The following is a 27,871-nucleotide window of genomic DNA, read 5'->3' as shown; positions in this document are numbered from 1 at the left end:
CACATAGTTCTCTTCAGTTCTTCAAAAGCAGTCAAAGCTGCACTGTTCCACTTAAAACAATCCTTTTTCAGCATCTGAGTCAAAGGTTTACTAATTGCCCCATAATCTTTTATAAATCTTCTATAATATCATGTCAACCCCAAAAAATCCCCTCAATGATTTTAAGGATTTAGGTAAAGGCCAATTTCTCATTGCTTCTATCTTGCTAGGATCAGTAGCAACACCAGCAGCTGAAATAATATGGCCCAAGTACTCTACTTGGGTCTGACCAAAGAAACACTTAGATAGTTTTGCAAATAGTTGATTACTTTGCAAAACATCCAAAACTAATTGTAAATGCAGAATATGGTCTGTCATAGAACTGCTGTAAACCAATATATCATCGAAAAACACCAAAACAAACTTCCTAAGGAATGAACTAAATAATTCATTCATCAAAGCCTGAAATGTTGCAGGAGCATTAGTTAACCCAAAGGGCATTACCTTAAATTCATAATGACCCTGATGAGTTCGGAATGCTGTTTTATAAATGTCCTCCTCTTTAATTCTGATCTGCCAGTAACCTGACCTTAGATCAATTTTTGAAAAGTAGACAGCCCCATGTAGCTCATCCAATAAATCCTCAACAACAGGAATAGGAAATTTATCCTTAATTGTCATGCTGTTCAACTGCCTTTAATCAACACAAAACCTCCAAGTACCATCCTTCTTTTTAATGAGAAGGCATGGAGAAGCAAAAGGACTTTTAAAGTGATAGTATGATCATGAGTTCTTGTAGGTGGAAGACCTGTAGGCTCAGCAAAAATAGAATTGTATTTTTCCAATAATGGTTGAATAGTTGTAGGAGTAGGTCTTGAACCTTCTGTCATATTCATCAAAACAGCATACCCCAATAAAGCAGAATTTGAAACTATCATCTTTAATAGTGTAGCTCCTGAAATCTGTTGCAAAAAATTCGAGGGCTGTTGGCCATTGATAACAATCTGTTCATCCTGATGTACAAAACTGAGTGTCAGTTTATTAAAGTCCATTAAGATAGGACTGACTAACTTCATCCAATCCACACCTAGGACCATATCACTTCCCCCTAACTGCAGAAGTCTAAAATCATGAATAAAAGAATGTCCCTGCATTTGCCATTCCACCCTGTTACACCTAGCTGTACTGAAAAGCTGTTGTCCATTAGCCACTGTAATAGCTAAAGGATATGGTGTAGTTACCTGAATCCCTGCATCAGCCCACTGAGGTGTTAAAAAACTGTGGGTGCTACCACTGTCAATTAATATGTTCAATGGCCTGCCTAGAATAGTGCCTTGAATCCTTAGTGTATTATGACCAATACACCCAGTGATAGCATTCATAGAAATTTCTAGGCTCTCCTCATCTTGTAACACTTGCTGTTCTAACTCATTTGGTAAAGTTTCTGAAGATAAAACAGGTTCGTCCTCAATCATCTTATTCAATTGCTTTATCTTACATTGATGCCCTGGAGAGAACTTTTCACCACACTTATAACATAGGTTGTCTTGTCTCCTGTACTCCAACAAATTATGTTTTGGAGGAAGATTAGCTGAACTTTTCTGTTGTGGATTTGAGAAATTAGGTTTAGTACTAGGTAATGGGTTTGGGTAGGGTGGGTTTCTAAAAAATATTCTCCCTCTTTTATTCTCATTTTCCACAGAAAGCTCATATAGTTTAGCTTGTCTGCAAGCTTCAGAGAGTGTCTTTGGCTCCAAAAACTTAACTCTATGCTTGATATCTTCTCTTAATCCACTAATAAAAAGAGAGACAAAAAACTCTTCACCCATAGTAGGATTCTGTAACAGCATATGAGGCTGCAATTCTTCAAACCTGTCCTGGTATTCCTCTACTGATCCCTTATGCACTAACTTTGATAATTCCTCAACTATGTCAGCAAAGTACCTATCACAAAATCTATGGCAAAGATCTGCCTCAAATTCATGCCATGTCACATGATGTTTCTGCATAATATACCCATCAAACCAAACCTCTGCTTTCACAGTTAGGTACATAGTGGCTACTTCTATCCTCTGCTCATTAGGAACATTACACAGAGAGAAATATTTAAGACATTTTTGAAGTCACCCCCTAGGATTAACCCCTTCAAAAAATGGCAACTCAATTTTAGGCCTATGCCACATAGACCCTGAACTTATAAAAGAACTTCCTGGACCTCTTCTTTCAGTTTCAGACCCCAATAATTTAGGTCCAGATTCACTATTTTCACCTAACTGATTCCCATTTTTTAAGACCACACAATCATCAGGTTTTGCTTTTAATATCCCAGACTCATCCGGTTTTTAAGTGAATCTTGATTTATCTTTTACCACAGTCACCAAAATAGGACTTTGTTCTCCATTTTTAGAAGCATTAGAAGTTTGTACTTGTTCACCAGCAACATTTTCCTGCTCACCCGTCCTGCTTGTTAGAATCTTCAACAACTCTTCAACATAGCTTTGATTAGTAGCCATTCTTGATTCCATTGCTGTGATTCTGTTTTCCTGCACTTCCCACCACTTAGGTGGATTAGTCTCGTCCCTTCCTTGCTTCACTAATGCTGTTAAATCCTCCATCTGTTTCTGCAGGCCTGATAGATCAGCTTCATTCATGTTTTGATTCTTCTTTGTCATGCCCTTTGCTTGCCAGAACCGAGGCTCTCGATACCAATTTGTGATGAACGAGATAATGAAGAAGAGAAAAGAAAGAGATTTCAGAGGAGAAGCAGAAAAGGTTTAAGAAATTCAGAATTCATTTCAATGAAATGATGCATAATCCTTCCTTTTCCAGGTACAATTATTTTTATACCGTGTACTACAAAATCTAACAAGCCAGCTGGCTTAGATTCTAACTAATTCTGTTACTGCATATTATCTTAGGCTTCTCTGGTGGACTTCTCTGTTGGGCTCAAGGCTGCTGGGTCTTCAAACATTAATTGGGTTTAATGAACCCGTGCTCCTCACGTGACCTTCACTTCATCAGGTAACAATCCCAATTCCTTCAGCAATCCCTAACCCTCGTTTATCATTTTCCCCAATTCTCTCTTCACCTCCCCGATCGTCTTCTCCTCCTTCCTCATCTCCTTCTCCAACCATGACATAAAAACGGGTGCATGCGCGCACACAGGATTATATTATAGTCTGCATATTTCAAATCAAAGTATGAATTCTAAAACGCACTTTACATTTAGCACTAAAAAGGAAATTCTAACCCCAACACTTATACTATTCACCCAAAAAGAGTTGAACACAAGTCCAAACATTGTGCCACACTGACCCCGGAATATGATTATATTCGCGTGCTAGCAAAAATCTACATATTTGCATATATATATTCGCGTGCTAGCAAAATTCTACAAATATGTATATAGAACTGCGCCATTGTACATATATTTAACTGAATGAAAACTTATGTCCTTTGCCTCATTCTTTATGGATCATCTCACTCATTCCCCAGCTACATGAGTGCTACAATATAACTATTTTTTCACCCTAAGCAAAATTGAGTAGTATAACTTTTATTTTCAGTAGTATAACCAGTAAGAATGCTCAAGTTCGATAGCATACCGAAAACCATAAGCTAATGTAGCCAATATCAAATTGACCAAATAAGACGAAAAAAATACAAAGGGGCTCACTTTTTCCCTCTGCTGTTGCTTTTCTCTGCTTTTTCTGCTGCATAAACTGTCTCTTTCTCGGCTGCAACAATTATATTAATGGCATTAGTATAATCAAAGATAAAAAAGTAAAAGAATTCTAACTTCAACATACTAAATGAGTGGTATTATTGAAGATGCAAAGGGCAAAACCTACATTACTGTGTACACCAAGCAAACTAGAAAAAGACAGAAATGAAACAATCATAATACTATCGTTAATCCTACAGAAAATTGAACCACGAGAATTCACATACCTTTCAAATTAGGTTTCCTTTCCACTTTAGTCTTATTCAACCTGTTAACTATCTCGTTTATCCGCTTCTCCACTCTCACAGTCTGAACCTAAATCACATGATAAAATCAGAAAATGATCCATTATAGAACCCAAAAAATAAAAGGAAAAAAAGAATAGAAATCGTAATAGCGACAACAATCAAAGTAACAAAGAAGTTTTACAAACTTGGAATTGTAAAAGCCAACTTGGCCAACATTCATGGAAGGAGTATTCTTCAAATTGGACCATGGAGTGTAAACAACATCAGTACTGTTTACCTTGTTGCCTAAACTCACATGGAAAATAAAAATAAACATATATTGCAACTTAATAATTTTTTAAGTAAAACATATTAAAATTACTTTCTACAAAAAATGATGAAATTAAAATAAACATTGGATGGAATTTGCATTAACAAGCTTAGCACAATCTTCGAGCAACCCTTCGGTTATATCATCAATGGTTTGACCGTTTTGAAGTCTTAAATAAACATGGGCAGAAGACATTTTATCCACATGAAACCTGCAAAAATCCAATCAACAAAATTCAGATATGATTCAAAAAGAGGAAAGGGGAAAATAAACATATTTTTCTTTCATTATAGCAACAATGGCGAAATATAAATACAAAAAAAATTACTATGTATCTGGAAAGAAAATCAAGTAAGTAATTACCAGATATCTTCAACATAGCTGTATTTGATGAGCTCCTCTTTCTCGTACTTATCAAGACCCATGAAGATGGTGTAATCACCAGCTTCTGGTTCGGCTTTGAAGTAAAAAAAGCATTTCTTTTCCTTCAAAATACCCCTTGGTTTCGTCTCTTGGGAAGGCAGAGACAAAATTAGGGTTTTCTTTCCCTCTACAGTTAAAGAAATATCACTCAACTTTCAACTTTATTGGTGTGTCATTTATATGATTAATTTTTAAAAATTTTCAATTATAATATTAATTTTTGATTTTATTTCAATTATACTGTTGAATCATTGAAATTTAAATTATGTGACGACATTGACAAAATAAGATTATTTTTTTGGGTAAGATCAATATCAAAACATTCATATTATAGTTATATTTCTTTTTCTAAGACTAATTCTCCATGAAACTTATTCAAAGTCGACGAAATTAGACAAAAATTTACCACTTTTATGGGTTCGAGGAATTTTATAGATTTGAAGATCTTGAGTTTGTTTCATTATGAAGGGTGTAATGGAGGAGTAAGGTTTTGAGGGCAAAAAAGAATTGGGGATGATACGATTAACCTTGGTGGAACGAAGTCACGTGGCTTAATTATTGAAGAGTAATATTTTATTTACGTGTATTCAAGATACTCAATCTATTACAATATTTGAAGAGTAAGATTTTATACAACAAACTCCAATGTTTAACTGATTATAAGGTTAAGTATATTTGAAGACCAGTCCGTTATTTACATCTATTGGGCCTGACTAGAGCCTGCTACTCAACGCCCAACATTACTATCCAGTTAACTACACACAATCATTCCAGTATTTAAACCCGCGACGTCCTTTTACCAAGGTTAATTGTATCATCTTCAGCAAGTATTTCACTATTCCCAAAATCTCCAAATCCCCAATTCTTCTCACCCCTAACCTTAGATCCTCCACTATTCCCTCAATAACCATAACAATTATTTTATTTATGTGTATTCAAGATACCTAATCATTTACAATATGATTATATTTATCAACTAACTCCACAATTGAACTTATTATAGGGTCAACTATATTTGGAGAGTAGTTAATCATTTACAACTATTGGGTTTGACTACAACACGTTACTCAACGCCCAACATTATTGCTTAGTTAACTACACGACACAGTTCCAATAATTAAGCCACGCGACGTCATTCCACCAAGGCTAATTATATCATCTTCAGCAAGGATTCCACTATTCCTAGAATCCTCAAATCCCTAATTCTTCTCACCCTAAACCCTAACTCCTCTATAGCTCCCTCATAACCATAACAATACCCCCTGATGCAACTGAGCCTTGTCCTCAAGGTCCAAAATCGGGGAACTAAGAGTTCAAAATAGAATAATCCTTTCACGTATCATTTTTATTCCCCAAATTAGACCACTAGATTAAAAGCTATGTCACTGCCCAACTATGACGCTTAAAGACCCTCTTACCTAAGACGATGGATGGGTAAACTCGTAGTTGGTTATCATATCCCAGTTATGGTGGATGAATTGAGGTAATCATATCTGAAATCACCTTTAAAATCATGGAACTATGACTTCAAAATAGAATAATTGATGTAAGGCTAACCAGGCTTCTTCAATGATGGAGAAGTTGGCAACCTTGTTGTTTCCCGATCTAGGAGAGATACAAAATGCTACGCTTTGAATTGAAAGTAATCTGCACAAAAGAAGAAGAATTGATTAAGTAATTTTATAATTAATAAAGGAAATGGAAATGGAAGAAATAAAAGTGATAGAAATTATCAAAGGTGGTTGTGGAAGTATTGTAGAAGAATCCTTCAAAGATTGATGAATTCGGCCTCCAAATAATGTTGTTAGACGTATGCCTTGTTAATGATTGAAGAATAATTCAAGGATAAAGAAATCAAAATAGTAATGGAATAGTGATAGAGTTTGGCGTGAAGGTGATGGACTATGGTTAAGGATTGATGGTGATGGAAAGATGGTGATGGAAATAGTATCTTATAAAACTAAGAAGGAACCAATGTTATAAAGAACAAAGACTCGTTTCTTATAAGTTTTATAAGGGATGGTAGTAAGGACTTTGACCCTCTAGTTATATGAACTAGGAACCAGAAGTATCAAGGAAGGGATTTACACCACAAACTTTAGAAAAGCTTACTTAATCGATATAGTTCTAAAAAGAACTTGAATAGAGAATAATCTCACAAAGAGTTTTGAATTTATAAAAGGGTTGTCTTACAATGTAAATAGCCTAGCCTATTTATAGTTTTCAAATGGTTTAGGTCGAATAAACACTTGATGGTTCGACCAAGGTTCAAACCCCTTTCAAAATACATGATTTTTTATGAAAATAAATGATTTAAATGAAGATACATGCTCTTGGCCGAATGGTTATGTGTTGGTTCGGTTCTAAGGATGATTTGAATGCATTTGGATGTTATTTGGGCACCAAAATGAAGAGGAAAGAGTCTGGCTGAATAGGAAGCATCCCTTGGTCTTTTGGCGCCAATTTGATGTCACATGGAGTGCACATGCTTGAATGATGCACATAGAAGTCTACTTGAATGCACATGGGTCTTCTTGCAATGCTTTGGTGAGGTTGCAACCATAGGATGATGTCTTGAAGTCCATGGAATGAAGATAGGCAGCAACTAGGCGTGACTTAGCTTCCAACATGCGTCTAGGTGTCATGGTCTTCAATAGGCAGCAACTTGTCATGAAAGGTCACATGTGTGTAAGGTAACCTTTCATCATTTAAGCTACTTCCCATGTGTATGATCTGAAGATGAGCTGGTTATAGGTGAATTACATGAAGATGAGTCTTTGGCTAGCTCTTTGTGAAAAGGCACCTCTTGGAATGACAACTATTCGTGAAAAGGTACGAATCCACAAAAATTAACCTTGACCATATTTGAAGTACTTTGTGTGGTGGTGATGATGGTCCAAGTCTCCAGCTAAAATGAGGTCTCTAGCTAGCTCAAAAGTCCAGCTCAAGTCAGCTATGAGCTCGGGGGTCAGCTGACAATTTTTCACCATTTGTTCTTCATGATCTCCTGAGTCATCCTATGTAAGTTTTCCTACCTCCTTATCCTTAGTTAAGCTCAAATTTAGCTCCCATCATGTGGCCAAATATGCACCTACAAAGGAAAGCATAATATAAGCTAAGTATTTAAAGTAAATAACTTATAATATAAAGATATAAACTATATATTATAATAATAACTCATGCATCATATGATAATGAATGAATATTATTATTATAACTATAGATTATATGCTTGAATATCAATCAATGATGCAAACAATATAATGAATGAATGCATAAGTTATGATAATTCAGGTATAATCTAATATGCAAATATATGCTTATAATAATATATAGTGCATAAATAAGTAAATATAAGATAAAGTAGTAAAGAACTCCCTTAGAACCAGATTTGAATAACCTCCATGGTGTGATCAAATCATGGAGAAAGTTGGAGCTAGATAGGATCACATCATCCTCCCCTTCTTTTGGGTGATTTGTCCTCAAATCAAAAGGTGACTTTTCCTTAGTGTCCTCCCATCCGATAGATGCAACAGGGATCTTTATGAAAAGATTCTTTTCATAAGTCATTTCCTTTGAATAAGTTCTTTGAATGTACATGACCTGAAAAGAAAGATAACTCTCATATGTAAAAACACGATTGAATAAAATTAAGGAAAATTGTACTTCATATTGGTGTTTGATGGTTGGTTAAAAATCATATATGTTGAAGACATGTTGCTTTGAATGATCATGTCCCTTGGCATCCCAAAAGTCATATCCATTGGATCGTGAAAATTCACGATTTTATGCTCTTGAAGGGTCACGTCCATTAAGCCTTTATGATTCACGTCTCTTGGCTCTTTCCCTTGACAAATTGTGTCTTTTGAATCATCATTGTCATCACAAATTGAATGATTCACGTTTTTGAATGATTCCATTCTTTTATTCAAATGGTGTTGGTCTTCATTCACTTGACTAGGAGAAAGTGGCGTCAAAGTGAATTTCTTGCCATTATGGGTATAGAAAATCTGTTTATAAACCCATCATGGATTGTTCGTCTGTCGAATTGCTACGATCTTCCCAAAAGTATATGTCCAGCATCCATTGGTACAACATCACAAAGAACTTCATCTTGATATTTGCCAATTGAAAACAGGATAACAACTTGTTTTGTGACTTTAACTATTCATCTTCATTTAATCCTTGCAAAACATATGAGCTGGGATGTTTGAATGTTGTAAGTCCCAACTTCTTGACCATGTATGTGCTTGCAATGTTTGTACAACTTCCTCCATCAATAGCTACAAGACACACTTTACCATTTACATGATAACGAGTGTGAAAAATGTTTGTTCTTTGCTGTTCATCCTCCAATATTTGGAAAGATGGAAGATCACAAGACATTGTTAGTATAAAAAAAAAATTAAAACCTTACCAGCACGCTCACAAAAGCCTCACTTGGTCACTCCAAAGAAAATTAAGACTTCACTCCCTATCACTCGTGTTTGCACTCGGGGATATGTTCTTGGCTTTTTTTTTTCTGATCCCCCTTCTGACCTCACCCTCTCATTTGCCTTTTACCACTCAATTCTCTCTTGTGGGTCCTTTAAAGAACTAACTCAAGATTGAGCAAGTCTCTTTAGTTTATGCATCGGCTTAAAAGAAATGGTTAGGTATATAAATGGTTATGGTAGAGGTATAATGGAAAAGGTTAAGAAAATGATAAGGTAATGGAATAAGAATAGATGAAATAATAAGGAAATGAAATAGAAAGAAAGTGAAGAAAACTTACAACTCAAGTTGCAACACTTACTATCTTCCTTCACAAGAAACAACAATGATACCTCCTTCTAGTTTGTTGTTGGGCATATTGTTTTGTGTATTTCTTTGAGTGTACTTTGCAACTTTTTCTTCTTTTTGCTTTGAATTTTCTTCTTTTCTTTTCTTTCTTTTGCACTCCAAATTTTGATGTAGGAGTCTTTTTCTTTTCTTTTTGTTATTATTCTTTCTTTTGCTTTTTGTTGCAACACTTGATTGTCAATCCGACTATGCTCTGATTACCTCTTGATGTAAGGCTAACCAGGCTTCTTCAATGATGGAGAAGTTGGAAACCTTGTTATTTCCCGATCTAGGAGAGACACCAAATGCTATGCTTTGAATTGAAAGTAATATGCACAAAATAAGAAGAATTGATTAAGTAATTTTATAATTAAGAAAGGAAATGGAAGAAATGAAAAAGAAAGAAATATTATCAAAGGTGGCTACGGAAGTATTGTAGAAGAATCCTTCAAAGGTTAATGAATTTGGCCTCTAAATAATGTTGTTGGACGTATTCCTTGTTAATGATTGCAGGATAATTTAAGGATGAAGAAATGAAAATAGTAATGGAATGGTGATAGAGTTTGGCGTGAAGGTGATGGACTATCGTTAAGGATTGATAGTGATGGAAAGATGGTGATGGAAATAGTATCTTATCGAACTAAGAAGGAACCAATGTTATAAAGAACAAAGACTCGTTTCTTATAAGTTTTATAAGGGATGGTAGAAGGACTTTGACCCTCTAGTTATATGAACAAGGAACCAGAAGTATCAAGGAAGGGATTGATGACACAAACTTTAGAAAAGCTTGCTTAATCGATATAGTTCTAAAAAGAACGTGAAGAGAGAATAATCTCACAAAGAGTTTTAAATTTATAAAAGGGTTGTCTTACAATGTAAATAGCCTAGCCTATTTATAGTTTTCAAAGGGTTTAGGTCGAATAAACACTTGATGGTTCGACCAAGGTTCAAACCCCTTTCAAAATACATGATTTTTGATAAAAATAATTGATTTAAATGAAGATACATGCTCTTGGCCGAATGGTTATGTGTTGGTTCGGCTCTAAGGATGTTTTTGAATACATTTAGAAGTTATTTGGGCGCCAAAATGAAGAGGAAAGAGTCTTTGGCCAAACAGGAAGCATCCATTGGTGTTTTGGCGCAAATTTGATGTCACATGGAGTGCACATTCTTGAATGATGCACATGGCAGCCTACTTGAATGCACATGGGTCTTCTTGCAATTCTTTGGTGAAGTTGCAACCATAAGATGATGTCTTGAAGTCCATGGAATGAAGATAGGCAGTAACTAGGCGTGACTTAGCTTCCAACATGCATCTAGGTGACATGGTCTTGAATGGGTAGCAACTTGTTATGAAAGGTAACATGTGTGTAAGGTAACCTTTCATCATTTGAGCTACTTCCCATGTGTATGATCTGAAGATTAGCTGGTCATAGGTGAATTACATGAAGATGAGTCTTTGGCCAGCTCCTTGTGAAAAGGCATCTCTTGGAATGGCAACTCTTCGTGAAACGGTATGAATCCACAAAAATTATCCTTGACCATATTTGAAGTACTCTGTGTGGTGGTGGTGATGGTGCAACTCTCCAGCTGAAATGAGGTCTCTAGCTAGCTCAAAAGTCCAGCTGAAGTCAACTATGAGCTCGGGGGTCAGCTGACAACTTTTCACCATTTGTTCTTTAAGATCTCCCTAGTCATCCTATGTAAGTCTTCCTACCTCCTTATCCTTAGCTAAGCTCAAATTTAGCTCCCATTATGTGGCCGAATATGCACCTACAAAAGAAAGCATAATATAAGCTAAGTATTTAAAGTAAATAACTTATAATATAAAGATATGGACTATAGATTATAATAATAACTCTTGCATCATATGATAATGAATGAATATTATTATTATAACTATATATTATATGCTTGAATATCAATCAATGATGCAAACCATATAATGAATGAATGCACAAGTTATGATAATTCAGGTATAATATAATCTACAAATGTATGCTTATAATAATATATAGTGCATAAATAAGTAAATATAAAATAAAGTAAGAAAGAACTCCCTTAGAACCATATTTGAATAACCTCCATGTGTGATCAAATCATGAAGAAAGTTGGAGCTAGACAGGATCACATCAATAATTCATTCATGTATCATTTTTAATCCCCATGTTAGACCGCTAGATTAAAAGCTATGTTACTGCTCGATTATGCTGTTTGACGACCCTTTTGCCAAAGGCGATGGCTAGGTAGACTCGTAGCTAGTCGTTTGCTCCAAGTTCTGATAGATGAATCGAGATAATCATATTCGAAACCACCTTCCACTTTAAAAGACTGACATGAAACACTAATGGATCTTGGAAGTTGGTGGTAGATCTAGTTTATATGCTACTAACCCAACACGTTCTAAAATTCTATAGGGACCATAAAAATGAACGTAAAGTTTTAAACTCTTCCTCAATGCCATAGAAGTATGCCTACACAGTTGTAATTTGTGGTTAACCTCATTGCTAATGTTAAATTCCCTTTATGTTCATTGTTTATATGCGTATTGTTTCATTATTTGTTGTGTTGTATTGAGAATGTCTTGTAAGAACTTATTGATTTGCTCTCTTGTTTTGGTATAAAAGATTACAATTTACATGAACAGAGAGGTAATAAAAATATAATAGAAAATAAATATACAAATAAATATATAAAGGGATGAAGGGAATCACAACAATGACAATGAAAGCAATTGATTGATTCAAGCTAAAGATTAGGGTTTTGTTAAACTCAATCATGCAATTAATGATGCCATAACAATATGATAGATGCTTTTAGCATTAACTTAGCAGATTTTCCTCACTCGCTGGCTTCACCAAAAACTCACATTAGTGCTATATCTCTATACCCACTTATGCAAATTTACTTAGTAAGCTACGACAATCAATCAACAAAATCTCTCTACATTGACACATTGCTCTCGTAATCACGGATGCTTTGACAATGGCATTCACTTTTCGATGCAGTACACACACAGTGCCACTCATCTCTCGATGAAATGGACTGGACAATCATATAACTCCATATTAAAAGCTTTAAAAAACCGCAAAAACTAATCGAAAAAAATCGAAAAATTAATTAAACATGAAATTCATAAAATATATTTAAAATTATAATCATATATGGTTTAAAAAATCCCACAAAAATTAAAGATTATTTCAATTAAAAATACTAATATTCCCTCTCGAAATTATTTTATTATTGTCGTCGTTGATGCTCTCGCTGATTACCAACCACCATTCTTGGTGCTGTGACTTTTGCCTTAATATCCACCTGCTACTCTTCCCGAAAATTTCCTAAGAGACAATGACTAATAGTGGAGAAAAGAAAAGAATAAAATAAAACCATAAAAAGCTCACCTTTAATTAAATGCAGGTGTCTCCTTTATTTAACAATTAAAACACCTAAAAACTAGAATTTAAGTTCGCATTAAATAGAGACTAATTTTCCATTAAAACTTCTTTATGCTTTTCAATCCTTTCCATATCAAGTTTTTTTCTAATTGTAAACAACTTTCTACCCGTGCATCGATTGCTACATTAATGACCCAACAATCTTGGCTCGTAGTAACTCTCAACAATGTATGTAGCATCAAAGAGTATCACAACATCAAGATAATAATATCACATCAAAATATCATAATTAATCCAAAAATTACCAACTCACTCCTAACAATGCATATAATGTAAAATTAACTAAAAACATGTTAAATATAATCATAATATTCTAAAGTGCAAACATAAACCTAAGTAAAAATACTCTAAATATCTTTTTTGGAGAGTTATCACACCCCAAAACCTAAGTGTTTACTTGTCCTCAAACAATGCGTTACAACAACTTTCCCTCAGCAATTAGACAACATAAGTCTTACACTTGCTTTGCACTTGTCACCTTAAAACTTTAGCAATTTTCTACCAATCACCTTTGAATCTCAATATAAAAAGAAATTAACTCAAATCAACTTATAATGCTCGTGCATGTGTGTGCTTTTAGTTGTGATAGTTTAGCACCATGGGTATTTTTAGAGAATAGAATAATTATTAAAATAATTAATAAGGAAAAAAGATGTCACAATAATTACATTTTAGCTTTACTAGAGCTTCAACTCATCACAACTACCTGCCAATACTTGAGAGTAAGATGTTGTCAAAAACAAACCCCCTAACCTCTAAGGTTGAATCATCCTATGAAGACTTTCATTCACTCATGCTATACGAGACTATTTTTCTTGCTTAGTATTCACTATACGTACCAAGTTTGTCTGAGCAGCGGAGTGCCCTAGAACTAAAAGTTTGTTATGACCAAAACATTTCTTTTATATATATATATATATATATATATTGTTTTCTAACATGCATGATAACTAAATATTCTCCAAAATACCCACAATTCAACCAAGCACAACATTTGCTAAATAATTATAGCATCAGAAGAATCATTAAAGCAATCTCAAGTTGTCTTTAAATCCTAAGGTTATCGGTATTAGATTGATGTCGTCAATTATCTCTTAATAGGTAATGTAAAATCGTAGCAATTGTTTATCTATATAAATTTTATGGAAAGCTCGAATGAACAACACAACAATGCCTAACACAAAACATTACCATTGAAAATGCACATAACAATGAACAACACAAACAAACAACACCCCCAAACCTGAGATGCGAATTACCCTCAATCCATGCAGATAAAAAAAGATGAATTTAAATGCAGAATGTAATGGGGACAACAATACTCCCCTAGTGAGTTGAATATGTTGTGCATCAATAACTGTGTAGATGTATTATTAATGTTATAGCAATAACAGTCTAGAATTCAAGAAGATTCTAGGCAGCACTGGTTGTTTGGAACTCCAACTAATGTTTTGAATCAAAGGCAATAATAACAGTATGAAACTGAGGATGATATGATAATCAATGTATGGGCATTACCTAAACAAAACACGAGATAAAAGCATTGAATAGAACTAAAAAACACAAAATCTAATCTAATGTCATAAAATTACTTAATGAAATCATGTAAAAAAATTATTTCACACAGTGAAATTGAAGTTTGTGGTAACTTCTCTTGGGTCCCAGTAAAATGATATCCCTTTTTTACTTGTCGAAGTTGTAGTGACATAATCGTGCTACTCTAGGTTCTTTTAGGCTTGTGAGATCAAAATATTTTCCAAAGTCAAACTCTTTCTTGTTGGAATCTGTCATGAAGCACACTTATTCATTTTCACCATATAAATGCATGGGCTTGGCAAGTTGAATCTCTAGAGAAGTTTTTTCATTTTAAGTGCCTTGCAAGACCTTCCTTGATGTTTTGGTTGTTGTTGTGTTTTTCTACACCATGGTAGCATTTGTAGTTTTCCTAAAGTGCTCATGTTCTGACTTTGTGGTCGATATTATTAGATGCCAAGATCAATGTAGAAGCATTGGTTCCCCTTTGGCTTGTATGAATCTTCTTTTATAATGGCAATAATAAAGAGTTCTTTAATGCTCCCATATTAATCTAATTGCTCTTGTATTATTGCTTCAACAATGTCAACAACACAACATTCATCTTCTTCATCACATTGTAAAGGGTCAAACACATTGAATGTAATTTGTTAGTCATTGAGATGCAATGTGAGTTATTCCTTTTCAACATTGATTAATGTTCTTCCAGTAACAAGGAATGATCTTCCTAGTATTATGAGCACCTTTTTTTCAGCTTCACAGTCTAAGACAATGAAATCCACTCGAAAGATAAAATTTTCCACTCATATTAACACATTATCAATCTTTCCTTCGAGATGAACAATAGATCGATCAAAAAGTTAAAGTGTAGCTGCTATGGGTTGTTCTTTACCAATCCCAAACTTCTTGAAAATAGAAAAAGACATTAAGTTAATATTAAAACCTAAGTCACATACAATTATTCCCATGTATTGATTGCCAATAGTGTAAGGAACAGTAAAACTCTTTGGATCCTTTAATTTTTGGGTAATTTGCTTATGACGATGGTGCTACACCCTTCAGTGAGTTCATTGGTCTCAAAATCAACAATCCTACTTTTCTTAGAAAACACCTCTTTTATAAACTTAATGTAGTTCGGCGTTTGCTCCAATGCTTCAAGTAATGGTATGTTAACATGAAATTGTCACAAGATATCAATAAATTTTCAGAATTGTAGGTCCTCCTTGTTTTTCTGGAATCGTTGAGGAAATGGAAGTAGAGGTCTTAGATTATGCTGTAATGTAAATGTTGGTGGCATCAAGGTGGCAGTGTTGTCCGCATTGCTGTAGGAAATGTCCTAGAATTATTGCTTTGTCTTGCATCTTTTGCTGAACTTCCATTGTTGGTGTCTCAATTTCCACTTCACACTTATTGTTCACATTTCTCATTCTCCTCATTATTTTTTTCATTATTTTATTATCTAATGTAGAGTCCACTAAATGTTGTGATGGCTTTGCAATACTCATGTAATGAACTTTCCCATGAGCTTTTAGAACTTCAGTGTCACTCGATAATGTTCCTTGTGTTCCGTTTCTAATCTCATTAGCTATCTATTCAACTTGATTCTTTAGTGCTGCCTGCCTACTGATCACATCTTCATTTCTCGAGATGTATTTCTTGAGTAGACACTCAAGCGATGTCGATGTTGAAGCTGAGGCTTGGTTGGAAGACTACCCTTGAAAATTTTATTGAATGTTGCGTTGTTGTTATGGCATTACCTGATTATGTGATTGATGATGTTGCAACATTGGATGTTGTGTGTGTACAATTACTACAGATAGTGTTGTGTATTCCAAAAATTGGATTGCAATGCTACATCGAGGTTAATATGATGTTAGAAATTTGGATTATAGGAGTAAGATAAACAAAAGTAATGAAATGGTGGCTAGTGCACCCCTTGCTTCCTTTATTTCTTTTATGATGGTACTTCACTTTTACTTGGCCTTTCACTTTGAGTTTGAAATTTTTTTGATGTTTTCTTTGCTTGGCCATTTTCACCAATTGTTGTGTTTTGATTTCTTTTATTTTGTAGGGCTTATTGATGCACGTTGGCTCTTCACCCAAAGCTTTAAATACTTCAATACTGTCTTTGATTGGGGATATAGTGAAAGAGAAAGTACCTGCTAGAAATAGGCTCAAATGAAAGGTTTGGTAGTTGATGTAAGGGATAAATGGTGGGTTGTTTGTGATGAATATAAAGTGAGATGATTGTAGAAATGTTGGGCGTGATGATGGGATAAAGAATAAAAATTGAATGGGTGGAAAGTATCTTGAGCAACCAAGGTAGAAACTAGGCTATATTAAAGCCTAAGTCCAAACCTTATAAGTTAAACAAGGGGTGGTAGTAAAGGACTTTGACCACTTTGATAATTAAATCAAAATGGCCTAAAATATCAATGGAAAAAGGGATTAACACTACAAGATCCAAAAGAACTTGATAAGTCGATCAAAGTTCAACAAAACTTTGGAAAAAGGAAAACCTCACAAGTATATTTGATGTGCAAAGAGAGAGGTCTTACAAATGCCAAGACATTGACAATTTATAGGAAATGAAGGGTTTTGGTCGACACTAGGTACCTAGCTAGCTATCTACACTACTAAACTAGCTACCAAAGTTTCTAGCTAGCTTACAAGCCTAACTAGCTACCTATGTCACTATATAAGCATCTAACTACTTCAAGCATGGAACCAATGGCTGATACCTCACTCTACCATGGCGTGGAGAAGCATATTACATCATATGGAGTCATGTGGTTAATGTGGGCTGCCATGTGCATTTAAAACACCAGGTCTACCCCATGTGACATCCAATAGGCGTCTAAACACATCAAGGGATGCAACCATTCGGCCAAGAGCTTTTTTTCTTTAATTTGGCACCAAAAAACAAGTAAATGCCTCGAAAATACTCTCATGGATGAACCAACACCTAACCATTCGGCCCAAGGCATGATTCTTCATTAAAAATCATGAATCTTCACAAAAAACATGCATTTTCCAATGCTGTTCATATTTATCCAAATTTAATATTTTGTTTTAGGATTAGGGACATCATTTTTGATTAATTAAACATCTGTCTTCCAAATGGTTCAACCTATCCAAATAGATTTGTCACCATTCAACCATGCCCTTTTGAAATCTATAAATTGTCAATGACTTGGCATTTGTAAGGCATACACCATAGCTTTGATTATTCAATATATTTGTGAGGTTATCCTCTCACTTAAGTTCCTTTGAACTTTTATTGACTTATTAAGGCTTAGTCTGATTTGAGCACACCAACGCCATCTTAAAAGGATATGGAAGTAATGCCACAAGGACCAATCACTCGATAAAGAGCCAAACTGTTCAGGGAAGCTCTTACAACCAAAATACGTTAAAACCTTTGAATCATTTAGAAATGCATCCCCAAACAATAGATTATATACTATGTTTCATGTTAACATATAATTTAATCTATGAACCACATATTTACATAATTATAACTTATATTACTTATCTTATAATATGCTTTCTTTTGTAGGTACATGTTCGACCATATGATGGGAGCGACTTAAAGCTAGCATTGGAGTCCATAAGCTATGGAAACTTGGCTAGGACAACTCTGGGACATGTCAAGAACATTTTGGGAAAAAGTTTCCAGCTGACCCTTGAGCTCATAGCTCACTTGAGCTGGACTTTTGAGCTAGCTAGAGACCTCATTTAAGCTGGTGCCTTCTCACAGAACACTTCAAATGTGGTCTAGGTTAATTTTTGTGGATTTGTACCTTTTCACGAAGAGATGTTATTCCAAGAGGTACCTTCTCACAAGGAGCTAACCTTAGACTCACCTACATGTCCTTTATCTATGACCAGCTCAACTTCAGCTCAAACCCATGGAAAGTATCTCAAATGATGAAAGGTTGTCTTACACAAATGTGACCTTTCATAAAAAGTTGTTGCCCCATTGATGCCATGTCACCTAGAAAAAAGATGGATGCCAACTCACACCTACATTGCTGCCTTTCTTCATTCCATGGACGAGCCTACACAACAAGTATCATACGACCCCATGTGAGTGTCTCATGACCAGCCCACCCATGTGCCATGTGTGTGGATCATTTAGGCGCCAAAGTAAGGGGACACATACTTATTCGGCCAAGCATGAGAAGACATCAAAATGGTCGGCAAATATGAACCAACATGATACATGCACCACAAAACCTAAAGCTAAGGATGATGAATTTACTATACCACTTGGCCCTATCACAAAACCAAACTTCTTAAAGACAAGATTCAAATCGCAGTTCAAGCATTCATCCGTAAGGGTCTAATAGCAGTAGATTTACAACAACGTTTTGAAGGGGATCCAGTTGTTATACGGTCAACATGTATTCTAGAGATACAACCATCTGTCCCTTATATTTCCAACGGTTCTTGAACCGCATCAATCTGATATCGAAAAACTCAAGATATGGCCATTTTACTGAAGGTGGAGCATGTAGGAAATCATATACGGGATTAATACGTGATTTTGTAAATATTACGAATTTGCAATATTTATATTGATTATTTTTAATATAATTTAATATAGGATGATCAATTATCTTTTAGGATCGGATTTATTATTTTATTAGGAATTAAGGTCTGGGTTAAAACAATATTTTTAGTTATTATTATTTTATTAGGAATTAGAGTTAAAACATGTTTAGTTTATTATTATTTTATTCTCTAGTTATTTAGAACCTTTAGGATTCAGCTCCTATATAAAGGAGGCTTCATTCAACTTTGTAAATCAGATTTCTTTGATAATAATACAACGAGAGTTCGTTTTTGCAAGTGCTAATTGTCTTGTGCCTTCGAAGTTTCTTCTCCTGAAGTTCTTTCAAGTTCTTGTGAGGGATATTAATCTTCATACTCCAATTTGCCTTTTCATTGCGACTAGGAGGGTTGGTTAGAGCCATATTATCGTGTTTGCCTTTTCATTGCGACTAAGAGGGCTTGATATGACATTATCCATCAATTTTCCACATATACATCCACGCCATCAATCATCTTTACTGTTCACTTTCATATGGGAGATCTTTTGATTTCTTGGTTATTTTTCTTTATTTTCAATTCCTTTATCTTTTATTTATCTTGTTTTAATCTTATTTCTTATATTGTTTCCAGCACCAAAAAGAAACCCTAAAGAACCCTAGCTATTTCCGCCACCTTCCCCATTCATCCCTTATTGTTCTTCATCAAGTCTAGATCTTTTCTAGGTCTGATTCTTCAATAAGAGCAACGTTCATCAATCCGCCATCGCTTCCCTATCAATTGGTATCTGAGTTGGGCCGATTCTTGGAAAGAAACAAGCAATCTGGCTTGTTCTTGCACACAAAACCGTCAAGGTATCCCAACGGAGCTAGTCCAGAGAAGATTCATCGTTTTAGGTTCTTTTTATTTAATTTTAATTTAGATTCAAATCCTTCTTGTTAGTTTTCTATTTTTTCAAAAAAAAAAAAACAAAAAAGCCAAAATTTCAAAAAAATTGTAAACGAAGGTATTTAGGGCTGATTTTCTCCAGATATCATATTCATCCTAATATAAATCTCCAGTCCAAAATTCACCCAAATAGGAGTTTATTAGAGCCTTCAAATACATTCTTAAGGTTTCATCGACATATTTGGTCTAGGATCTTGTCGAACTTCTTGAAAATTCTACAGGAGGAATTTCGTGGTGAAACTTTCCAGATTGCAACTTCATATATTGAAGATCATTTACAAAACAAAGCAGAATATTTTGAGATCAATGACACCTTTGAACAAAGCGATCAAGAAAAACAGATTGTTTGAGGACTCACCGTTCAACAGAGTCCACTGGATACTACTGAAGGTATTTGGTTTTGAAATTTTACAGGTGGTTTCTTGACGCATTGAAAGACATTCAAAAATTTTCCCAAAATTTTTGGACACCGGTAACCCCCTCAAAAACGTTTCTCAAGTTGATCCAGCGTTTTTTAGGTTTCTGGGTTGGTTCTTTTTTTTCTTTGACTCTTAGTGCTTTATGTTCTTTTGTTTTTTCTTTTTATTATTCTTTTGCATTATCTAACACATTATATTTCTTGTGTTAGTAGGACTAAAGATTTTGCATACTTCTTCCTTCTTTGCATTCTCGTTCTCTTGGAGTCTAACCCTTGTTTGGCCTCTTAGAACTTTTAGGTTTTTTCTTATCGCCTTTGCTAGTAATCAAACTCCGATACGAGCTGTGGAAGACTACTTGGAAAAGTGAGTTTTAATGAGTACAAGATCGGCTTACTTGCCTCTCGTTGTGTTACTTTCTTGGAGTGACTTGTGAGGTTTCTTGCTTGTTCAATTTACTTTCTTTTATTTTTTTTACTTTAAAATATTCTTTTCAGTGTTATAATTACAGGATGGGCGACAATAACAATGAGACACTTACGGCAATCTAAGCCGCACTTGAACGACTCACAACTCAATTTGATCAACTTAACAATGCCTTGAGAGAACGACAAGAACTAAAACTGGATCTACCAAACCAGAATCCAAGGCCAAACAATGCTGAACTTTTGGTCCCCAGGAGAGCACAACCACGTTTTCAAACACCCGAACTCTTTGCAAAACCAAAGTTCACGATCCCGTCTTTTAAAGGAGACTACTATCCGAACAAGTACATTGATTGGGAAGGAAAAAGTTGATCTCATGTTCGCATACCATGACTGCCCCCAAACTGAACAAGTTCCCCTCATTACTTTGGAATTCGAAGGATATGCTCACACTTGGTGGATGCAAACAAGGAAAAATACTGAAAACTTCCAAATTCAACCAATCACTTCTTGGACCAAACTCAAACATGTCATGAGGAACCGATTCCTACTGACACATTATACACGAGAAGTTAAACAACGACTACGTCGACTTCGACAAGGTAGAAGTTCAGTTGAATATTACTATAAGGAGATGCAGTCCTTACTCAATAGGGCTAACATAACCAAAGAAGAAGAGGACACCATGTCAAGATTCGTTGTCGGCTTAAACCAAAACATCACTGATCTTCTTGATCTCCATGGGTATGAAAACCTTGAAGATACACTAAAGAAAGCAATGACAATCGAAGCACAACTCCAAAATAGAGAGGACATATTAGCCGTAATTGCCAAGATGCTTCATTATCTCACCAAGGTAATCCTTCAATTCCTTCAATTCCTTCCACATCTTCTACTACATCTTCTCAAAAAAAGTCTAGAGAGGACAAGCCCGACAAGGAGAAACAACGACCAGTAAAGAATGACACACTTCTAGCCTCTAAAGACGATACCCGAGAAAGAGACATCAAGTGTTTTAAATGCTTAGGAAGAGGCCATATTAGCCGTAATTGCCCAAACACGAGGACCCTAACTGATGTGATCCAATTCAGCATCATATTTACCATGGCTATTCCAACCTCTCCAGGGAAGAAACTTTCTATCTTTATACCTATAGATGCTTATTTCATATGTTATAAGATAGTTATTTTCATATATATATATTATACCTATAGTTATTATGATAATAAGTTATCCATTTATATATGAGATACAGGTTATTATCATATACTATAGTCACAATCTTATAATATACATTATATAAGCTTATATACTTAGTTTATTTCTTTATGTTATGCATGTAGGCACATTTGGCCAACACTTGGGAGCTGCATTAGAGCTAAATGGAGCATGTAAAAGCAAGGAAACTTACATGGGATCGATTAGGAGAGCACAAGGAATAATTGGTGAAAAGTTGTCCGGAGGCCGTGAGCTCATAGCTAGATTGAGCTGAAGATTTGAGCTACAAGATGACCTTATTTCAGCTGGGGAGTTGCACCATCATCATCACCACTTAGGACACTTCAAATATGTCATAAGTCAAAATTTGTGAAATCGTACCTTTTCGGGAATAGTTGCCACCTCAAGAGGTACCTTTTCACAAGGAGCTGCCCAAACGTTCACCATGTCACAAGTCATCTATGGCCATCTCACCTTTATCTCATTCACACCATAAGCAGCTCAAACATGAAGGGACACCTTTCTTAAACATTCTAACCTTTCATGAATGATGCTCCCCATGAAGATGCCTTTTCATCTAAGAGCACGTTGGTGAAGGAATTGCTAGCATTGGAAGCTCAAATCACCAAGAGACCTAAGCTAGAGCTCCAAGCCTATTCGGTCACACCACATGCCTTGCACATGGAAGCTTTGGCACTAAACATGATAAGCCACATGACTATTCGGCCAAGGAGAGGAAATTGGCGCCAAGATGAACAAGCATGCACCATTCGGCCAAGGGAGATGTCTCTCCACCCTTTGACCGAATCATTAAGGCCTTTCATGAAGAGTTAGCCAAACCATCACAAGCCTAAAGGACCTATTCATTCATCTCAAGCATTATGTATTTTCCTAAAGACATGTATCTAGTCGAAACATCATGTAACTATTCGGCCAAGCCCTCTAATTTCCTATAAATAGAGTGGCTTGCCTTCATTTGTACTCATCTCATCTCTTATATAAAACATACTCTTGTGAGTTATTTCTCTTCAAAGTTCTTTGTGAACTTTATCGATTAAACAAGTATAGTTCCTATACTTGTGCCTTCATTCCTTCCATCTTGATTCCTAAATTCCTAGATTGATATCTAGTGGGTTGAAGACACAATCACCACCCCTCATGCAAGTTTGTGAAGACCGGGATTGTGCTTCATAGCATAGTTTCCTCTTTGGCGAGTTTTAGATACAACATCACCACCATCTTTATTTCATCATCAACATCCTTCATCAAGATCATCATCAATCCCATAATTCCGCAGCCATCTCTATTCTTATTCTTTCATTCCATTATTTATATTATTATTCATTTCTTAAACCCATTATTAATCATATTTCTTTCTTATTATTTTGCAGCCCAAGCTTATTAATTCAAGGACATCAGTACTTGTCAATCCTAGATCGGGACACAATAAGGCTATCTACTCTTTTCATCAAAGCGTGTAGATTTGCCTTACATCAAGCGGTATCTTGATTGGGTAATCAAGATCGAACAGATCCTGAAGCCTATCTTTACTGGGTAATCAAGATCGAACACATTGTTGAATGTCAAAACTATACGGAACAAAAGAAGGTTAGGCTTACTGCTATGGAATTCATGGACTATGCCCTAGTCTGGTGGGATCAATTGGTGAGTTCAAGAAGACGAAATGGTGAACGTACCATCACTACGTGGGAAGAAATGAAGGCTATTATGAGGAAAAGGTTCGTGCCTACTCACTATCACAGAGATCTATATTATAAGCTACAAAATCTTAAACAAGGGAGCAGGAGCGTTTAAGATTATTTTAAAGAAATGGAGATAGCCATGATCCAGCCAATATGGATGAAGATAGAGAAGCAACAATGACAAGGTTCTTATCTGGCCTAAATCTTGATATTGCAAACCTTGTTGAACTTCAACATTATGTAGAGATTGAAGAGATGGTACATGTGGCCATGAAAATTGAACGACAACTTAAAAGGAAAACCTACAATCAGAGCAGTCCAAATTTGGCCACCAAATGGAAACAAGAGCTTAATACCTTACGAAAACCAATTCCAGCCCAAGCAAAGGATCCTATAGAAATTACCAAGACTAAACAAGTGGGCGAATCTAGAAAGGGTAAAGAAAAGAAAGCCAACACTTTCGAGAGGTCCAGAGACATCAAATGTTTCAATTATTTTGGGAAAGGACATGTTGCTAGTCAATGTCCCAACCGAAATGCCATGATAGTACTTGACAATGGAGATATCGTCTCAGGTTCTAAAGACCCTATTTATGATGAGGAACCTAAAACAATACAAGATGAAGAAAATGCAGATCATGGTGAGATGCTTGTTTCGAAAAGGTGCCTACAATCACAAACATCCTAAGAGGATATTCAAAGAAACAATATTTTCCATACAATATGCCATGTCAAGGACAAGGTTTGCACAATGATCATCGATGGAGGAAGTTGCACAAACGTAGCCAGCACTCTTACGGTTGAAAAACTTGGATTGGCAACATCAAAGCATCCCACTCCATATAAAATCCAATCGCTCAATGAATGAGGTGAGTTAAACGTTACCAAACAGGTTCTAATTCCTTTTTCAGTTGGTAGGTACAAGGACGAGGTGCTTTGTCACATTGTCCCTATGCATGCTAGCCACATCTTACTTGGAAGACCATGGCAGTATGACAAAAGGGCCATTCATGATTGTTATCACAATCAATACACTTTTAAGCATGATGGACGTAAGGTAACATTGGTGCCTTTAACACCTAAAGAAGTACAAAAAGATCAATTGCATATACGAAAGAGTGTAGAAGCATGGCGTAAAAACAAAACCCCAACGAAGAATGAAGAGGAACGAAACAAGAAACCAAACTTCTTCATAAAGAAAGACGATGGTTCAATGCTGAAAAATGAAGGGTCTCCTACGAAAAATGGTGATGGTGGGACTTAAAGTCACAATTCTTCACCAATGGTTTTATTCTTCAAAAGGTAAGTACCCCTTCATATGAAACCTTTTCTCTTCTCACTTTTCAGGACTAATCACGTGAAAGGTCACTTCCAAAAAGGATATCCCTAGATAAAGATCATTCCCAAAAGGTACCTGTTGGAAAATCCTATTCCAAAAAAAGACCTAAAGGGAACCTAATGGAAAAACACAAACGTTCAAAGGATGTTTTCTTTTAGCAAAGAGACGTGAAGCTATGAAGGGACAGAAAGAACTCAATTTGAGCACAAATCTCCCTAAAGAAGGGGGGATGATGCAAGCACGTTTTCATCTACAAAGGGAGTACTTTTGAACATCTTTATATTGAATTTACTTATTACTAGCTTTATAATAAATGCTATTATAATACAATTTATGATAAGAATATTAGTTATGTAACTTAGTATGGACACATCATGCACATTGTTATTTTAATGTGTTAAGTATGTTAGAATAATCTTATAATCATATTAAGCATGATTATCATATATACATTAAGGTATCATACTAATTATACATTTCATTAGTTCATATGCATTCATATTAACTCTTAAGCTTTATGCATAGTTCACACATATTATAAGATGATATAATTAGCTCATGGCCTTCAAACTTAGCTCACATTACTATAAATCAAACATAGCTCACATTACTATAAATCAAACATGACAACAAGGTATTTAGCTCGTCTTAGCTCAATATCATGGACTTACCTTATTTTCTTGCACATATAGGTATAATGAAGTGTGATGAATGTTGAGGTAGCTTGGTGGATGATTTGGACATCATATGCAGCTCACAAACAGCTTAGAAAGTACATGGCAGCTCATGGAACACTAAGGAAAGCTCAATTCAGCTGGAGGAGCTCAAGGCTAGCTAAACTCAGCTAGTTGGACTATTTGGAGCTGAGTTGCAAAAAGTGATATCAATGGTAGCTGAATGTAGCTGAACATATTGTTATGGAGCTCACAAAGACTCGGCTAAGAAGATTATTCACAAAACAACACATACTTGATAGCTAGCTCCACAACTCAAGCTATCTTAGAGGAGACATGTGCACGCCCAATAGGGAACATATGACCAGCAATCATCCCATGCACAAGGTTGTACCACAAGGCTCCCTAGAACACCCATGTGTGTGCCATATGACCAGCCCCCATGTACCGTGCATATGATCTCATTTAGGAGCCAAGATGAAGATCCATTTAACCATTTGGCCAAGCATCATCTCCTCTCCCATTAGGCGCCAATTTGAAGGGATACAAGTGTTATTCGGCCAAGGATCATTTCCCTCTATCAAGGGCCAAACCATCATCTCTTTTAGCATTTAAATTATGTCTTTATAGGGAGATACATGAGCTGGCCGAACTATTATGTCTCTATTCGGCCATGCCCCTCCATTTACTATAAATAGGAAAGCATATCTCAATTGTACTCAGACTTTTGATTAATATAAGTGAGATTATTCTCTTCCTTAAGTCTTGGTGACTTTTATCGACTTATCAAGTATTTTTATACTTGTGGCATCAACCCCTTTCTTTTCACCTTGATACTTCTGGTTCCTAGTTCATATAATTAATGGGTCAAAGTACTTAATACCACCCCTTGAAGAAGCAATATAAAGTCTGGGTCTTTGCTCTCTATAGCATTGGTTCTTCTTTGAGTCTTCTTTAAGATAATATCCTCACCACCATTCCTTTGTTTCATAAGCCATAACCATATCCTTATCAACCATCTTTCGCTTCCATCTCTCATTTTAAATAGCCCACCTATTCACCATATGCCTACCACCCTTAACCATCTCTTTTCGAGCCATTCACTTGTGCAGGTTATTTTGCTTCCTTCCTAGATCCACAATCAATTGAAGAGCTATAAGTGCATTTCATCAAGTGGTATCAAAAGCCTCACATCAACAAGGCATCTCATGGAACATTAAGGAAAGCTTGATTTAGCTGGAGGAGCTTAAGGCTAGCTAGACTCAGCTAGTTGGACTATTTGGAGCTGAGTTGCCAAAAGTGATGTCAAAGGTACTTGAATGTAGCTGAACATGTTGTTATGGAGCTCATAAGGATTCGGCTAGGAAGCTTGCTCACAAACAACCCATAATTACTAAGCTAGCTCCACACTCAAGCTAGCTTAGAAGGAGACACATGCACGCCCAAAATGGAGCACATGACCATCCATCATTCCATGCACAACTTTGCACCACAAGGTTCCCTAGATCACCCATGTGCATGCCATATGACCAGCCCCTATGTGCCTTGCATATGGTCTCATTTAGGCGCCAAGATGAAGAGCCCTCTCCCTATTTGGCCAAACATCATCTCCCATCCAATTTGGCGCCAACATGAAGGGACACTAGAGCTATTCGGCCAAGGGTTATCACCCTCAATTAAACTGAAACATCATCTCTATTTTTGTAACTAATTATGTCTCTATAGGAAGGCACAAGGCTGGCCGAATCCCCCTGTAACCATTCGGCCATGCCTCTCTATTTCCTATAAATAGGAAAGCATATATCATTTGTAATCAGACCCTTTTTTATTAATATAAGTGAGATTATTCTCTTCATTAAGTCCTGGTGACTTTTATCGACTTATCAAGTATTTTATACTTGTGGCGTCAACCCTTTTCTTTTCACCTTGATACTTCTGGTTCCTAGTTCTTATAGCTAGTGGGTCAAAGTGCTTAACACCACCCCTTGTAGAAGCAATATAAAGTATGGGTCTTTTCTGTCTATAGCATTGGTTCTTCTTTGAAACTTCTTCAAGATACTATCCTCACTTCCATCCCTTTGTTTCATCGCTATAACCATAAC

General features: G+C 35.7%; 1 protein-coding gene across 1 annotated transcript in view; it reads right to left on the bottom strand.

Annotated features, from left to right (window-relative positions):
• Positions 1–3,893: 3,893 nt before the first annotated feature.
• Positions 3,894–27,871, bottom strand: part of LOC120149311 — a 102,408-nt gene continuing 78,430 nt past the window's right edge. The window contains exons 4-6 of the mRNA XM_039162139.1: positions 4,625–4,836; positions 4,345–4,472; positions 3,894–4,236 (exon numbers count right to left, since the gene is read on the bottom strand). Coding sequence (XP_039018070.1) covers positions 4,052–4,236; positions 4,345–4,472; positions 4,625–4,836 — 525 coding nt within the window. The 3' untranslated portion in view covers positions 3,894–4,051. The remainder of the gene's footprint in view (positions 4,237–4,344; positions 4,473–4,624; positions 4,837–27,871) is intronic.

The sequence above is a fragment of the Hibiscus syriacus genome, unplaced genomic scaffold, assembly GCF_006381635.1.
Source record: "Hibiscus syriacus cultivar Baekdansim isolate YM2019G1 unplaced genomic scaffold, ASM638163v2 tig00111000_pilon, whole genome shotgun sequence".
Taxonomy (NCBI): domain Eukaryota; kingdom Viridiplantae; phylum Streptophyta; class Magnoliopsida; order Malvales; family Malvaceae; genus Hibiscus; species Hibiscus syriacus.
Note: the sequence above shows the minus strand (reverse complement) of the source record. Positions and strands in the feature narration are given on the sequence as shown.